This window comes from Ailuropoda melanoleuca, chromosome 12 (genome assembly GCF_002007445.2).
Source record: "Ailuropoda melanoleuca isolate Jingjing chromosome 12, ASM200744v2, whole genome shotgun sequence".
Taxonomy (NCBI): Eukaryota; Metazoa; Chordata; class Mammalia; order Carnivora; family Ursidae; genus Ailuropoda; species Ailuropoda melanoleuca.
The window spans coordinates 65,394,408-65,411,490 of record NC_048229.1 but is presented as its reverse complement, the minus strand read 5'-3'; the positions used below and the strand labels follow the sequence as shown (position 1 = coordinate 65,411,490).

The following is a 17,083-nucleotide window of genomic DNA, read 5'->3' as shown; positions in this document are numbered from 1 at the left end:
CATGAAAACAACCATAGACAATAAGTAAACAAAGGAGTGTGTATGAGTTCCAATAAAACTTTATTTACAAAGACAGGTAGAGGTCGGATTTCATCCACAGGCTCAAAGTTTGCTAACCTCTGGTACAGATGAAACAAGACTGGCCATGAGTTGGATAATTACTGAAGCCAAGTGTTGAGTATGTGGGGATTCTCTCTAATTACTGCGTATTTGAAACTATCCATCATAATATTAAAATTTCCATAATTTCCAAAGTAAAAAGTCTGACTTTTTTCTAAGAAGTCAATATTTTACTTTGGTTAAATATGTAAATAAATATTCTAGACTTAAAGTAGAAAACAGAACGAGGACTAATGATGACAGATTATAGTTTTGTTTCCAGAAGGGTAAGGAAAAAAAGGAAAACACGGCATTCTACTGGAAAACTGAAACTAAAAACAGCCCATCCATGGAAATTCGTAGGACCAGAAGGTGAGGTGGTATTTGCCCGGCACATACCTGACTGCTGAACCAGAGTACAAGGGTTTTCCTGATAATCCCCACCTCTGACATCCTCTCCCTTTACAAGCTTGGTGGGGAGGTATTCATATGTTCTGTAGGAGCCCTTCATGACTGCTTTACTGGGAGGTGATTCTCTCCTGAGACCAGAATACATTCTCTTTTGAAAGCCCTCAGGACCAAAAGGCACATGTGGAAAGAACTTTCTGTCCCTGGCAAGGAGGGAAACAAACCCCTTCTCCTTAAACTTGGACAGTCTTCCCTCACTTGGAAGCCTCACTCATCCTCTGGTTTTAGAGAACTTAGCTGCATTCTCACAAAGCCCAACTAAACGAGAAGCACCCTTCAGGGGCCAATCGGGCATAGGGCTGTGAAATGCATTAACACCCTTTCTATCTTGGCTTCCTCATGCCCTTTTTCCCCCAGAGATGCTCTAAAAATCCTAGGATGTCCTAAGAAATGAGAGGAGAATTAAGTGAATAGGAAAAGCAATCAAGTGACCAGGGATAAATGTCCCTGTACTTGGCTACCTCTGCAGAAAGAGACTGAGAACCTGACCCTGATAGGGTACCTCTGTAGGTGAAATAACTGAGGGCATCAAGATACCAATGGCCCAGGAGGCAGGACTCCTAGCCCTCCTTCCTCCAGGACCCAACAGCCATGGTAGTTCTGAGTATCACTTACTAAAGCCCGTGGCCATCAGTCATGGCCAATACAATGAATAAGGGGAGAAGGGAAAATAAAGAGAAAAAAGAATGCAGGAGAAGACAAGGGAAGGGGGAAAAAGAGAGGGAAAGGAGCAAAGAGTAGGGGGAACTAAAGAGATGGCTATGGCAGTGAATGGTAGAGAAGCCAGTAGGTGACTCTTGGTGCCAGTTCTAGAGTCTCAGGGCTTACCAGCTCAAGCCTTACCCTGGAGGAAGAGGCCGCTCCCAGGTGGTGGTCTTGGTATTATGGTCAACATAATAGACACGCCCATTAGGCAGCTCTCGCTGTTCCCATCTGAAAAATAAAGTCAAGGGAAGCATGAGATACACAGTTGAAATGCATAAGCCCTTGTTTGAGAACGAGTCCTTCACTACTGATGTGGCAACTTTAAGAAGACAAAGATGACATATGAGATCAACCCAATGGTCAAACCAGCTCCATGCTGTCACTGACGGTGGCACCCACGAATACTTCTTGAGAACAAAATCTCCCCTTTAGGAAGTCAATGTACTGGAATATGCCATCGATCACTCTAGCTTCACCTAAATGATCCATATGAATCTACATTCTATGGACTTTTCCAAATCAGTGCTTCATGGCCATTTTAGGATCAAAGATCCCTTTAGGAATGGGATAAAAGCCAGGACATTTTCCTTCCAAAGTGCACATACCAACAAAAATTTGTATGCAATTTCTGGGTTTCAGAGATCTCACCTAACGTTTATCTAGGGACCCTCCTGCCTTTAAAAGTCGCAAATTATAGGACTATCACTATATATATATATATCACTGTTCTCCTAGGATCAAATATATTCATGATCACATTTCTTTTTCAAATATAAGATTCATTTACAGAGGATCTTTAACAGAGATCTGGGTGAATAAAGAAACACAGTGTACTGTTATTTACTGACTGCTCTCCTCATGTTATTTATTGACTTCTCTTCTCATGAGTCTGTGTGTAAGTTAATACGAGATAGGGGTGCCGACAGTGGCTATTCTGTGCTAATGGAAGAATAAAGTAGGAGACGATCCAAAGAAATAATCTAAAAGCAAAACCAATACAAGATACAGCCAAGGACCATCCACCCCCACACTCCTATTATTCCCATACTCAACGCAGTCTGACAATAAACTCCACTTACTCAGAACACAGTAATCCATATATAAAGGATGCAAATTTTTATATTTATAAAATAATCACCGCTTTATAAAGGATGCTAATGGTCCCAATAGCCTTTATGTTTTACATTGATTTCATTCACTGCTACTTGTGGGTACTGCCTAGGGGAAGGTGACCTTTTCCAGGAAGTTAGTACAGTCAGTTCTGCTGAAATGCTTGTTTTGAAAACATAAATCTATCCCAACGTGATTGATACATGAGGGAACAATGTGAGCGTAATGTGAATTTTGTGTTTGCTTATGCACCACTTTTCCTTTTAGAAACACGAAATGCACACAGATGACTTCCCCCAGCTGAACCCAGTCGCGTAGGAATACACAAAGCCCATATGCATCTACCAGCCGCCTCAGTTTACTACCTGCTGTACACTGTGCTCATCCACATCTGGCATTACAACTCCCGTCTGATTTCAGACCGCCCTTCTTGCACCACTTTGCAACAACACTCACAAGCTCAAAATCTTCAAACATCAGCTTCAACAAGCACATTTCAGGTCTTTTCACAGAAACACACACTTACTGTACTGTTACGTATCTCAACCATTTAACGTGTAAAACTGTGCTACCACCATTGTTAGGTTCCTATTTTTCATGTATGTCACTGACACATTTTTTTAAAGATTTTAGTTATTTATTTGAGAGAGAGCGAGAGAGATCACAGAGGGAGAAGGAGAAGCAGACTCCCCGCTGATGCGGGGCTGGATCCCAGGACCCTGAGATGATGACCTGAGCTGAAGAATGATGCTTAACCAACTGGGCCACCCAGGAGACCCTGTCACTGACACTTTTTTGAGTGTTATACCCCTAACCCATTCTTTTCCTCTAAGCCCTGTGGTTTTTATTGCATTTTTTTCCTTTTGTGTGATGATTTTTAGGAACAGGTACATAATAGCAGAGCAGACTGCATACTGAAATGAATGTCCTAACTTCTATTACTAAGCCTGGTGGGGCTATTCCAATGGACATTAGCTTTATTCAGTACCGTTTCTCATTTATTTTTTTTTAATGTTTTTTTATTATATTGTGTTAGTCACCATACAGTACATCCCCGGTTTCCGATGTAAAGTTCGATGATTCATTAGTTGCGTATAACACCCAGTGCACCATGCAATACGTGCCCTCCTTACTACCCATCACCAGTCTTTCCCATTCCATTTAAACCAAAATGTCTGATCAGCAGCCCGCACCGATCAACACCTCAGAGGCTAGCTCAGATACAGATTTACGGCAGGGAAAGGAAGGGGGGGGCACCATCACCCTCTGAGCATCTATAATGAGCTACAGGTTCACGTTCTACCCAAGCAGTCCTTGCCTCCATCCTTTAAGGTGGGAAATGCTATCACCATGGGCAAAATTGAGGATCAGAGAAGCTAAGAAACTTTTATGTGTCATTCCAACTCAGCTCTGACTCCCCAGCCATTGAGTTTTCCCACAACATGCTGAAAGGAAGAAAAGAGGAAAAGGAAGGTCGATTGGAATTTATTAGGAACCTACTACCCAGAAAACAAGGTACCAGGTGACTTCCCAATCCCTCATCTCAAAGTGAACAGCAATGGAGTCCAGGTAGGGGGCCCTGGAGAATCAAGACAACGGGAGAGTAATTACAATGGGTCCACCGTGTTCATCTCTAGGCTCCATTTTAATCATAACCCGTTGCTCAGACATGATCTACCAGAAGAGACTGTACATTTCTTTTTTTTTTTTTAAGATTTTATTTATTTATTTGACAGAGAGACAGCCAGCGAGAGAGAGAACACAAGCAGGGGGAGTGGGAGAGGAAGAAGCAGGCTCCCACCGGAGGAGCCTGATGTGGGGCTCCATCCCAGAACGCTGGGATCACGCCCTGAGCCGAAGGCAGACGCTTAACAACTGCGCCACCCAGGTGCCCCGAGGCTCTACATTTCGCACCAGTGGGAGGGTTAGCCCTGGGAACAGTGAGGTACAGTGGTTCACAGTCCCATCTCTCAAAAGGAATCAACTACTAGCTTGAGGACCAGAGTGCTACCTACACTGTTAACCTGTAGCTCAAGAACATCAACTCTCCTGGGTATTCTTGCTCCATGTCTGGTTAAAGTAGATATGGGTGACTTGACCCAGATGTCCTAATTCCTCCCACTGCAAATCTTACACTTAACGGTTTTATTAAAAGGGCAGAATACTCTGCCAAAAGTGACCAGATGAAAATGCACACTGGGTTAAAAGTTAAAGATCTTCTCCCTCTAGATGCCCTTCTGAATTAAAGACAAAACAGTAAAAAATATTACCAGCTCTCGAGGCTGGTCTTCCATCTATGGAGAATCTCTCTTGTGAGGACCTCTCAGCGAAAGAGCCAGGCTAACATACTGTGGCTTCGTACCAGATCCTCAAACTCCTCCCTGTCTGCTTGGTAACAGAGCAGCAAATCTGATACCCTCTTATTCATATGAATTTGGAAAAGAGATAGTCTTGAGAAAGATACTTGGCTTACGGGTTAAGTACTGAAATACGGAAGCTGCTCAAGGAAATGGCAACAAACCACTCTTTCATAACATTTGTTCCCAGGAAGGCCTAAGTGACTGAGAACTCCTCAGCATTCCCTGAGAAGTTAGCTAGCTCCTTCCCTTCCTTGGCAATTTCTGGCACAAAAGCACCAACAAAACGAGTCTGCTCGTTTTGTAGTCACTATTTGGAAACACGTCCATAATATGTGGGTGAGGCCGCACCTTTTAAAAAAGACAAAATATTTGTCGTAGCAATTGCAGATACAAGGTGCCAGAACACATTTTTCTTTACTCCAAAAATTCTTTTGTTACAACTTTCATCTTCTAAGTAGTCTCTACTTTTATAATTCATTTCAGGCAAAGCAAAAACTTTGGTTTTGTTACACTTTGGCTCATATTTTAATTTGAGGATGGGGTAATGCTTAAAATTCCATGAAGTCAATGCCTTTAATTGCCACAGTGGTATTCCCACATGCCAACAGAAAGAAAATCGGTGTGAAGTCCTCTTCGCTTATATTCAAGAGTTACAGCAGCTCTTTCCAAGCCCGGATAAGATCTGTCCATCCCATCTTTGATCCCAGCTGATCCTAGAAATGAAAGTCTCTCTTTCAGGGGCTGTTATTGTCCAGTAAATCTCCGCGTCCTTCTGTGAACCCTCTCAATTGGCTTAACTGGAAAAATAGTTATCAGAGGAACAAGACCTTTCTTGCATTACCTTTTTTGATATCTACATTTTTTCCTTTTAAAATTGGACTCCTGCTCAGATTAAATGTCCATGTGGGTCCTCCCTGATCCATGACCTGGCCTAACTGCTTTTCTTAGAGAACTCTCGACTCCTCCCTTACCTGCACGGCTCCTCAGAATTCACACAAACCTCTTCCCTTCATTCACTGCAGCACAGTCGGTCAATTCTAGCGACAATCAAAAGAGCCTCCCAATTCTCCTGTCTCCTCAGTAGCTGCTGACCCACATAGATTAAGCCTTCCGACTATCTTGGTTCGGTCTCCCCATGCCAAGAAAGTGATACTGGTAGCGACCTTTCATCAGCACATCCCTGTCAGGGGTTAGGTTTCTGTCCCTTATAAGCATCTTCTTCACACTGAGATAAAAAGGCTTTTCAATCATACTACCCATGGGTCTCAATACTGCATCCTGGTCACATGGTCATATCCTCTCCCACTGAATAGCTTTCTTTGATGCTCTCAGAAACAGTGTTCAAAGCATCAAGCCTGATTCAGGTCCCTTCCCAACACATTGCTCCTTGGCCTTCAACGAGTAGCATTCAGTCCGACCACGGACTACACAGGGTCTTTGTATTCCGAGGCACTTAAAAAGTAGTCTCCAATTTCAATTAATTGTAGGTAATTTTTTTTAACTTAAATTACCTTTGCTCCTATGCCTTTTATTCAGTACTGTATCTTCCGTGCCCATGCCCTAACCCAGCCCCCCATCGCCATCATTAAAAGGGTAAAAAAATCCCTGTATAATCTGAAAGGAAATTGTCTGTTCCCCTAAACTACATTTCTTGTGGAAGGTTTCCTAAAAGGTCTTCAGGAGGGGCGCCTGGGTGGCACAGCGGTTAAGCATCTGCCTTCGGCTCAGGGCATGTTCCCGGCATTATGGGATCGAGCCCCACATCAGGCTCCTCCGCTATGAGCCTGCTTCTTCCTCTCCCACTCCCCTTTTGTGTTCCCTCTCTCACTGGCTGTCTCTATCTCTGTCGAATAAATAAATAAAATCTTTAAAAAAAAAAAAAAAGGTCTTCAGGAAATTCTCGATTATTCTGCCATTCAACCAACCCTGATCAACATGCCTACCAGTCAGATTTCCCTATGTTTGGATAGAATCACATTTTCACCAAGAGTTAGATTAAGTTGGGAAGGGCTTGAAAGCCAGGCAAGAAGTTCAGGTTAGTATCAGAGATGTCCTCTTTAAAAGGCCCTCACAGGGGTGCCTGGGTGGCTCAGTTGGTTAAGTGCCTGCCTTCGGCACGGGTCATGATCCCAGGGTTCTGGGACTGAGCCCCGCATCAGGCTTCCTGCTCAGCAGTGAGCCTGCTTTTCCCTCTCCCTCTGCTGGCTGCTCCCTCTGCTTGTGCTCTCTGTGTCAAATAAATAAATAAAATCTTTAAAAAATAAAAATAAATAAAAATAAAATAATAAAATAAAATAAAATAAAAATAAAAAAATAAAAATAAAAGGACAGATTTACCTATCAACATGCTCAAAAATTCGATCTTAGTAAGAGCATTATTAACTTTTATTATTTACTAATTTGCACACTTTTACTGATACAGGCATGGGGCATTAGTAAAGTTGACTCTCATTCAAAATACACTCTGTTAGAAAACAAGTCAGGCCAGAACCCTTACACGCCCTCAAAGAAAAGATGCCTTGCTGGCTACTTAGATAAAAAACTCAACTTTAGAAAAAGACACTGAAAGTATTCAAGTATTCTTAAAGTTGCCTATATGGAAGTTCAACTCCCCACAGGCCCAAACCCCATGTAATTCACTGTTTATTTTCTCCTTGTCTAATAAATGACTGAACCAAATCCTATTCCCCAAGCTTCGGCCACTTCCTGGGTGAAACATAAGATTTATTTCCTCTGTTAGGGACATTTTTAGACTTTTATGAGCCAGAAATCTAGGTGCAAGGGAACAAATTTCCTGCTCACCGTTTTCACAGCTTCAGTAGATCCTTTGTAAACTGGGCAGGAAATGTGTTAAACTCGGTCTTCCCCTCAGAAACTTTTTTCAGATACTGAGCTTTCCTTTCAATCTAAGCACACTAACCCCTTTTTGAAAACTATCAACAACCAGCATTTTACGTCCTTTAAGCAGAGAATGGCACTGTTTAGCTTCAATCGAACCTTCAGAATTAAGTGTGTTTTTCTTCTCCTTCAACCATCCAATTTCTTTGCATTTGCTCTCCCGTGAAGGAGGACAATATTAAAATGTATGCTTTCACGGAGAGGCAAGACAATTCCTGGAGATGGTGTACATTAAAAAAAAAAAAAGTTTAACATTTTTGCAGATAACAGATTTTGCAGATAAATTTGGCAATGCAGAGAAAAACTCACTTTTTCAAAAATATTTGGTGGGAGCAAAAATGGGTATACTCTTTCAAAAGGGCAATTTGGCAGCTTGGTCAAAAACCTTTCCTCTGTGAATATCCCGTTACTCAGTAGCTCTGCTTCTAGGATGTATGCCACGGAAATAATTACGTGTCAAAGATTTAGCTGTAAGTACACATGTCACAGTATGTTATAGCATGTTACACAAAAACTGGAAACAACCTAAAGCCCCCCAAATGGAGGATGAGTACAATAAATTATGTCATTTCTATGATGGGTATAACAGTCATTGAAAAAAACATGATCGATAATATTGACTTGTCCAGATATTTACCATATACTGGGTAGAAAAAGCAAGTTAACAAATGACACACATAATATAATCAAATTTTTGTTTAAAAATTATGTAAATATACTATTTTTCATTAAATCTAAAATGCCATCATTTGAATGACTTAACATACCATCAAGAAAGAAAAAAAATACTACCAATTATGTTTGTAAATTGCATCTTGATTTTCAAGTTTAAATGTGAAATAACAAGTGTGTCAGAATCAACGAAATGGGGAGAGTATGTGTAAAATTTTTACAATTTCAGTGTAAGGAAGAATTTTAGACAAGACACAAATGGCACACGAAGAAGATTAACAAACATGGCTGCTTTAAATTTGAATTCCTGTACAACGGAAGGCAACATTAGAAAGTGAAAAGACAAGCCACAGGCTGGAAGAAAATGTCTGCAGTGCACAGAATTAAAAAGCAGTTAGTATCCAGCATATAGGAAGAAACTCCACAGATGAGAGAGAAAAAGACAAATAGCCAAATAGAAAAATGGAAAAAATATACAAAGAGGCAACTCACAAAATAAGAAATCAAAGAACCAAATAAAAACATGAACAAGAGCGTCAATCTCAGTGGCATTCAAGGAAATTCAGATTAAAACCACAAACAGACACCATTCACACCCATTAAACTGGCCAAAAGGAAAAGAAAAAATCTCACATGGGGCACCTGGGTGGCACAGCGGTTAAGCGTCTGCCTTCGGCTCAGGGCGTGATCCCAGCGTTCTGGGATCGAGCCCCATGTCAGGCTCCTCTGCTGTGAGCCTGCTTCTTCCTCTCCCACTCCCCCTGCTTGTGTTCCCTCTCTCGCTGGCTGTCTCTATCTCTGTCGAATGAATAAATAAAATCTTTAAAAAAAAAAAAAAATCTCACAATACTAAGTTTTAGCAGGAATGCTTATGCATGCTCGTGGGAGGGTACTGGTGAGCAATTTGACAGTACTACTAAAACTGAAGATCTTCAGCCCCTACAATAACATTCCAGCTCCAGCACATGCCTCAAAGAAACAGATATGCAGGGGCACCTGGGTGGCTCAGTCAGTTAGGCATTCCACTCTTGTTTTCACCTCAGGTCATGATCTTAAGAGTCCTGGGATCCAGCCCTGCTTCTGGCGCTCAGTGGGGAGTCTATTTGAGGATTCTGTCTCCCCCTCTCCCTTTGTCCTTCCCCCCAACCCCCACACACACTCTCTCTCTCTAAAATAAATAAATAAATTCTTAAAAAATATATGCAGACCAGATATGCACATAAAAACTTCACTGTAGGGGTGCCTGGGTGATGCCGTCGTTGGGCGTCTGCCTTCGGCTCAGGGCGTGATCCCGGCGTTCTGGGATCAAGCCCCACGTCAGGCTTCTCCGCTGGGAGCCTGCTTCTTCCTCTCCCACTCCCCCTGCTTGTGTTCCCTCTCTCACTGGCTGTCTCTCTCTCTGTCAAATCAATAAATAAAATCTTTAAAAAAAAAAAAAAACTTCACTGTAGTATGTTTATAAAGAGGAGATAATAATAGTGTAAATATAAAATATACAAACACTTATTTAGCTGTTATTAAATATACAAATGGAAGGTATAAATTATATATAAAAATAGATTATCAAATATAAATGTTTATTAAAATAATATACATGTTTAAATGTGTATTTGTAAGTTTTTGTATTTTATATTTATATGACACAAATATAGTAAATATAAATAAATTTTGAAATATAAATAAAATTTATCTATTCATACAATAGAATACCTTATAGCAGTTTAAATGAATATGCCAATTCCATGTAGCTCTGTATAAAGGGAATGGAATCGGGAAGAGATTCACAGGCATTTTCTACTGGATTTGTAATGTCTTCGTCAAGAGGTTAAAAAAAGGGGAAGTCTGTAGCAAATACAGCATAACGCTAAAATCTGATAAAGCTGGGTGGTAAGCCCACAGGTTGTCTCATATTACACTCCATTCTTATCTGCATGCTTAAAATATTTTACAATAAAAAATAAATTTTAAAGGTGCATACTATAAGATGACCAAATTTTGGTAGACATGTGTTTATGTGTATGTGTTTGTATATGTGGTCCTGGGTAAATTGCTTAAGGTTTCCTCATTTGCAAAATGAGGATAAAAGCAGCTACCAGTGACACCTGGGTGGCTCCATTGGTTAAGCAACTGCCTTCGGCTCAGGTCATGATCCCAGGTTCCTGGGATGGAGCCCCACATCGGGCTGGCTCCTTGCTCACTGGGGAGTCTGCTTCTCCCTCTCCCTCTGCCCCTCCTCCTCTGCTCCTGCTCTGTCTCTCGTTTTCTCTGTCTCTCTCAAATAAATAAATAAAATCTTAAAAAAAAAAAAAAGCGGCTACCATACCATACCTCGGTGTGTCGTGAAGACTGCACCAAATAATCCATGGGCAAAACTTAACATTACCCTACACACTGTAAACACTGAACACATGTTAGCTATTACTACTGGTCAGGAAAAAATATACACAATCTGGAAAGCACCAATGGTTAAATCTGGGTGTTTGTTTGTTATTGCTATTCTTCTTCTCCATTTTCTTTTTCTACTTAAAAAGATTCTTTTTTCATTTTAAATGCTACTGAGAATGTGAAATCATTTATCTAGTCATTAACAAATACTTCCCACCCCATCTCCCTGGAAGCCAGGTACTATGCTAGGTGCTGGGGGTACAAAGATGGACACAATAATCTCTGCTCTTCAGGAGCTCTCACGGAAGTGTAGTTAAGAATGGAAATTCAGGGGTGCCTGAGTGGCTCAGTCGTTAAGCATCTGCCTTCAGCTCAGGGCGTGATCCCAGAGTTCTGGGATCGAGCCCCATGTCGGGCTCTTCCGCTATGAGCCTGCTTCTTCCTCTCCCCCTCCCCCTGCTTGTGTTCCCTCTCTCGCTGGCTGTCTCTCTCTCTGTTAAATAAATAAATAAAATCTTTAAAAAAAAAAAAAGAATGAAAATTCATAATTACACATACATATAGTAGTGTGAGAAGGTCTCATGGACCAGCCTCAGACAGCACAAGAATCTCTGGAAATAAGGTTTCATTCTGAGATGAAGAGGAGGAAGCCAGAAGCATTTGCTGATATTCAGTGTTACCTAAGCGTGTAATGTTCCTTGCACGGCCAAGAACTAAACCATATTCAGGAAAAACGCACAGTCTCCCAGTAAAATCCTTTAATCTGGTGCTACTTAAAGCATGGTCCATGGCCCAAACTGTTCCTGTTTAGCAACCAGAAAAGTACAGAGGTTTCTAACCATTTAGAAACTTTTGTACCACTTCGGCATTGCCACAACATCTAAATAACGTGATCAGGGGATAAGTAGAGAACAAAAGTAAGGATTCGTAACCGACTGAAAATAAGAAAATAAAACAAAAACAGAAAACGGAGGGAAAAAAGGACTGGTTCTTCACAGACAGTGTAAGAAGTACTGTTTTCAGACTCCTTGGGTAAAGGATCTTTGGCTAGAGCCAAAAATGAGCTTGGAATGAAATGCAATGGCAGCGGCTGGTTTATAACTTAGCAGAGAAGCTCCAAATTCCAACGTCTCTTAAAGCTCTCTACAAACAAAACACCTAAGAGCTCTTACGAGACTGTCATCCTTGATAGTGTCTCAAGGAGCAACTGGGGCAAAGGGCCTCTGGGTGACCATAATCAGATGTGGGGTAAGGGCACTGGCAAAGCCGAAAGATCTAGAAAACACCCCTCCTCAATTAATTCGCCTTTGAGGCAGGAAACAGGCCAGCCAATGACTGCGGGAGAAAAAGGATGGTGTGAAATGGCAGTGCTGAGGTAAGTCGGCAGTCCAAACACAACGGCCTCCCTTATGTAAGAAACCACAGCAGAGTGCAGGCTGCCAGAGTCAAATAATGTGCCTCTGTGTGCGAGGGACTGAGGGAGCTGCAGAGCCCAGGACACACTTGGAGTTTATCTAAGCCATGTACACACGGTCTGTTAATGAGCGTTTGGTTCCTGAAGTGGGCTCAGTGCTGATAAAAAACAGATGCAAGGCCAGCTGATCAAAGTGGCCTCGCTCCCCACTGCCCACTGCCTGGACCACTATCTCATCATGTCTCCTGAGCCTTCCTGGCACCCCCTTCTTTAATGCACATTTCCAACCTGAAAATGCCACACCCTTCCACTTGGCTTCTTTCAGGCTAATTAAATTTAAAAGTACAGAAAGCTGGAGAGTTTGGAGACAGGGAGAGAGAAAGGACTGCGGGGAGCTCTGTTTGTGGACTTAACTCAGCCCAGCCTTCCGTACCTTTGGTCCTTAAAATATAGAGACAGACCTGTGTAAACTCTTTCAGACCAGAGTTGCAAATGCTGCAAATTTCAGAAAGGCAATGCAGCAACCAGGAAGATAGGCCCCCAGGATTCCCAAGTCAACCTTGGTCAATCGCTCAGTAGAGGAGACCGAAGGGGTTGAGAAGATAAAGTTGGGAAGAGACAGCTGGCTGGATGCCTTGATAAAGCAATGTCGTGTGGCTCAGAAACGCCTTAGCCAAAGGGAGACATGCTCCGTGGGATCTCCCAGTGCACAAGGACTCCTCGTGAGCAGGGAAGAGCGGCCCCCACCCTCTGAGAGCAGCATATTTAAACCCAAAGCCAGTCAACCCAGTGGATGACAGCCTTCCACTCTTGCCTCTGGGAAGAAAATGCAATTATTCCTTTCACAGTTGCTATTTGAGGTATCAAAGAAGCAGAACACATTCATCCAGGTGGGGAAAGGGAAAAAAAAAAAGATGGCATTTAAATTTACTTATTACAAATATGTCTGGGGGGCCTACTTTGTGTCAGGCTCCCTGTCACCCTGACGTTTACAGCCCAGCAGGCTAGAGAGATACGAAACAAGCAAATACACATGTGAGAAGAGTTACAGTAGACAAATCACTCTGACCTTGTCTACCAGGGATCAAGGAAAGATTCCCGGAGGAAGTGCTGATTGATTAATGGAAAAAATGGCAAGGAAGTGTTCAGAAAGAGTGACCTGCATGGTGGAGGGTCCTAAGTCCAGAGAAAGGGTGGTACGTCTGTCAAACTAACCTAAGTCATTAAGGCTAGAGCTTAGAGAGCGAAGCAGAGCCTTCCATGGAAGGCTTGAGGGGTAGGTGGGGTCATATCAGGTGGGGCTTTTTAGGCCTTACTGAGGATTTGAGAATTTATCCCTAATGACAACGGACAGCCTTGGCAGCATTCTAAGCATGGAATGTCACGCTCAGAGTTTTATTTAAAAAGATGAAAACTGGTCTCCTGACTCGTAAAGCCAAGGTACCCAGAAAAAAGGAATAACCCATCTTGATCAGATCTCCTGAACTTGTAAATAAGCTGGTGTGGTGATGGTAGGTCTTTGGCAGGAAGCATGTCTTCTCTGACTTGCCATCACAGAGCAGCAAACTGAAAGCATGCCATCCTCATGCCATGCACTCAAGCAGTTCTGGTAGCAATCTCCAATCTCCAGGCCCCGAACCAGCCTGCAAAGTACTAAGCTCCCGCTGTTTTAGGGATGGGCACCTTAAGATGGAAAACTGGGTCTCAGTACCATCATACTTGTTAGAGTGGGCAGTGGCCTACCCCGACCCGCACAGGGATCTTGTCACATTCTAAATGCTCTAAGGAAAAGATGCTGTTCAAACTCTACCTGGGCAAAGTGTTTCAGCCTCTGGCAAGGATGGGGGTGGGGAATCGGCTTCCCTGGGCTGCTCCATCTGCCAAACTTAGAATAAAGAGTGTTTTCAGGGCCTGGAGTTTTCCAGCTGCCTGGAAACAGGAAGAGCCCAATCCCAGAGAACAGTAACCCTCACACACACCCTACATAAAGACATGTTGAGCCATTAGCCCTAATTGCCTGTGACTGACACAGGAGCGAAGCTGGCCTTCCAGGCATTTACTCAGCGGAAAGAAAACAAACAGCTCACCGGGGACACAGGCAGCCATTTTCTCTCCTTTCTGCCAAAAGGATTTTGCTCTGTTCCCCCCAAATTACAGCAAACAGATTTGAAATTATAAGTCAAACAAAGGTCTTTCGAGTATCCTTTACCATATACAAAAGAAAACATAAATCTCTGTAGGGAAGAGCTGGACACAAACAATTGGTTATTAATCTTTTTGCAAAATCAAGAACTTTGCAAAAACTTTTCAGAGCCACCTCTCAATACTCATCTCTCCAGGTTTGAGGTATTAGGAACTACTTGCAATACTTTTCATTTATTCATCATACTTTAAGATATACGTTAGGTAGTGGGCCAAACGCTAAGGATGTGGTATGTATGTGGTAAAAATCACATTTGCTGTCAGATATAAGATTTTCGTTTTCAACAAGTGGGTTTTCTAAAGAGGCTTAAGAAGACATAGCGTATTATACATCAAGCAAGAGACCATGCATCCTTCCCTTTTCCTTTATGAATTACAAGGGTTCAGAGGACCCACCCACATGCCACCATGACCACCATCAGCCAGACCAGTAACTGTGGTGATAGAGACACCAGTTTCCTTGGTACCAAACTGATAACCAGGATGGACTTCAGGACCACAACAGGACTGGCTCTGACTATGACTGGTAGTTGCTGAGACAAGACTTTATTACCCAGTTCAGAATCATTCCCTTCCTTTACGGTTCCTTCACAGTCGATTCAAAAATATCACTCACCAGGTGGAAAATCCACCATTGGGTGAGTGCTTCATATATGCCCTTAACTTCCTAGAGAGACAGGCATGATTATTAACCACCACCCCACTTACAGAGATAGGAAGCCACCTGAGCAAGGTCACATAGGATCCAGTGGGGATTTGAAGCCAGATTTGTTTGATTCCCAGGTCCATGCTCTTCATCTCTATTCACTATATAGCCAAACCTGAACTTCCCTTTGGCTTAATTGGGCCACCTTCCTATCATCCATGGTCTTTGCCATCAGATTTAACTCTGAACTAAAGGATCACAAGAAAACTAGTAGTCCATGTTAACATCAGCCCCAGTAGTATGGGAGGAATATACAGTAATATTCAGAGCCTAACGTCCTCCATAAACTATAAAGATAAAATTCAGGAGAGGAAAAGCAGTTTCCTGAGCAGGATCTCAATAACCACCCTCCAAAGACGAGGGAAGGCAAAATGAGCTCCTTGTTGCATAAAAGTCACACTCTTTCAGTCAAGCCATTCATCTCAAGTCATGGTATAAGGTAGCATTGATTCTGCCCCAGATGATTTAGATTCTTTTCAAGATTTATGTAGAACAAGCAGTTCTTCCACACCTCCCTCGCTCCTGTGCACGGCAGCCTCCCCAGAGACTACAAGCCACTGGTAGGTAATAAGTAACCATGTTGTTTCTGTGCTGGCGAAGGAGCCTCAGATTTGAGTGGGGGAAGCGCTGCTGTGGGCTGGAAGGCTACTCACCCAGCAGGCAGAGCATCAAGGGCCTGGGTAGCTGCCGGGAGCTGCTGTGTGCCTGAGGTGCTGGGCTCCTCTCCTTCGGCTGGTGTGGCCGGAGCAGGGAGAGACACTGCAGTGGTGTTCGGGGTCACACTCGACACTGTAGCAGGCGACGATGTCACCCCAACAACAGAGGGTTCTTCAGGATCAGTGGCTACAGGGGGTTCGTCATTCACTGAAAACAAGAGAAATCGTATTTGAGAGATCAACTCAGACCCGTGTTCACATTTACTAGATTTTTCCCTTAAAGTGGTAACACAGTACCAACAAAGCTACCATGCATGCATCTGGTGACAGCAAAAAGTTTTACAAAACATAACTTTGGAAATGACAGCAAGTCAGTAATGGCCTGCCCCTGTTCTCCTCTCCACCCCCTGCACAACAGTTGGGAGATGGATCTGAAATAAATATATTAAATATTACCTCTTTTGTATACCTTTATTACATTTTTCTAAAGTATTCTCTGATTACATGTATTACAATAAATGAGGAGCTGGAAGGAAGGTAGCAGGAAGGTGCGTTGGTGCTAAATGAAGCAAGGCCAAGGCCACACCTACAGGGTCAAATACTTTTCTTTTAACTTGTCATTTGTCTGCTGGGCACAAATAGCACCTTCCTTCAAAAAAGCTCTCTATACTCTAAGAAGCAAAAAACTTCCAACCATGTGCTTGTTCTTTTAAAGACTCATGCTCAAAGCATGGAACAAAGATTAATACTATAGATGAAAAAGATGGGCACCAAACATGAGGGACTTGTCTTCACGATAACAACAGACAAAGAGGAAGAAGTCAAATAAGCCTGTTTTCAGAGGGGCGGGGCGTGGGGGATTGGGATAGGCCGGTGATGGGTATTAAGGAGGGCACATATCTCATGGTGCACTGGGTGTTATACGCAAATAATGAATCATGGAACATTGCATCAAAAACTGGGGATGTACTGTATGGTGACTAATATAACAAAATAAAAATTATTTAAAAAAATTTAAAAAATAAGCCTGTTCCGAGTCTCCTTATTTCTCCATTCTTTATTTCTTTGATGATCACTCATGTTCACAAGGACCCCAAGACAATGCAATATCCTCTCACTCAAAAAGGGATCAAACAAGGTTTTCAAAGAATTCTTTGAAAATGCCTAAGCCATACGCAGAGAGTTTTCTACATATGTGATTGCATATGTGCATATTTATACCAGAATTCTGTAGGAAAACCCCTTGGATGTGATTTAGCCTCATCTTCCTAATTCAGAAATTCTTTTTGCAGTTTCATATGTAACAAATGTACTATCTAGATTCTTCTTAAACACTTCTGACAAGGAACTCGCTACAGAGCCATTCCATCGTTGAACAGATGTCCTGCCTGCAAGTTTTTTCTTACGT

At 42.4% G+C, this 17,083-nt stretch overlaps 1 protein-coding gene across 3 annotated transcripts in view; it reads right to left on the bottom strand.

Annotated features, from left to right (window-relative positions):
- Positions 1–17,083, bottom strand: part of WWP2 (WW domain containing E3 ubiquitin protein ligase 2) — a 119,698-nt gene that overhangs the window by 28,081 nt on the left and 74,534 nt on the right. For all 3 annotated transcript variants that reach the window (XR_004619272.1, XM_002923650.4, XM_034639621.1), the window contains 2 exons: positions 15,673–15,883; positions 1,411–1,500 (listed from right to left, as the gene is read on the bottom strand). Coding sequence is in view for 2 of the 3 variants with exons in the window: in XM_002923650.4 (XP_002923696.1) it covers positions 1,411–1,500; positions 15,673–15,883 (301 nt within the window). In the remaining variant the exon portion in view is untranslated. The remainder of the gene's footprint in view (positions 1–1,410; positions 1,501–15,672; positions 15,884–17,083) is intronic.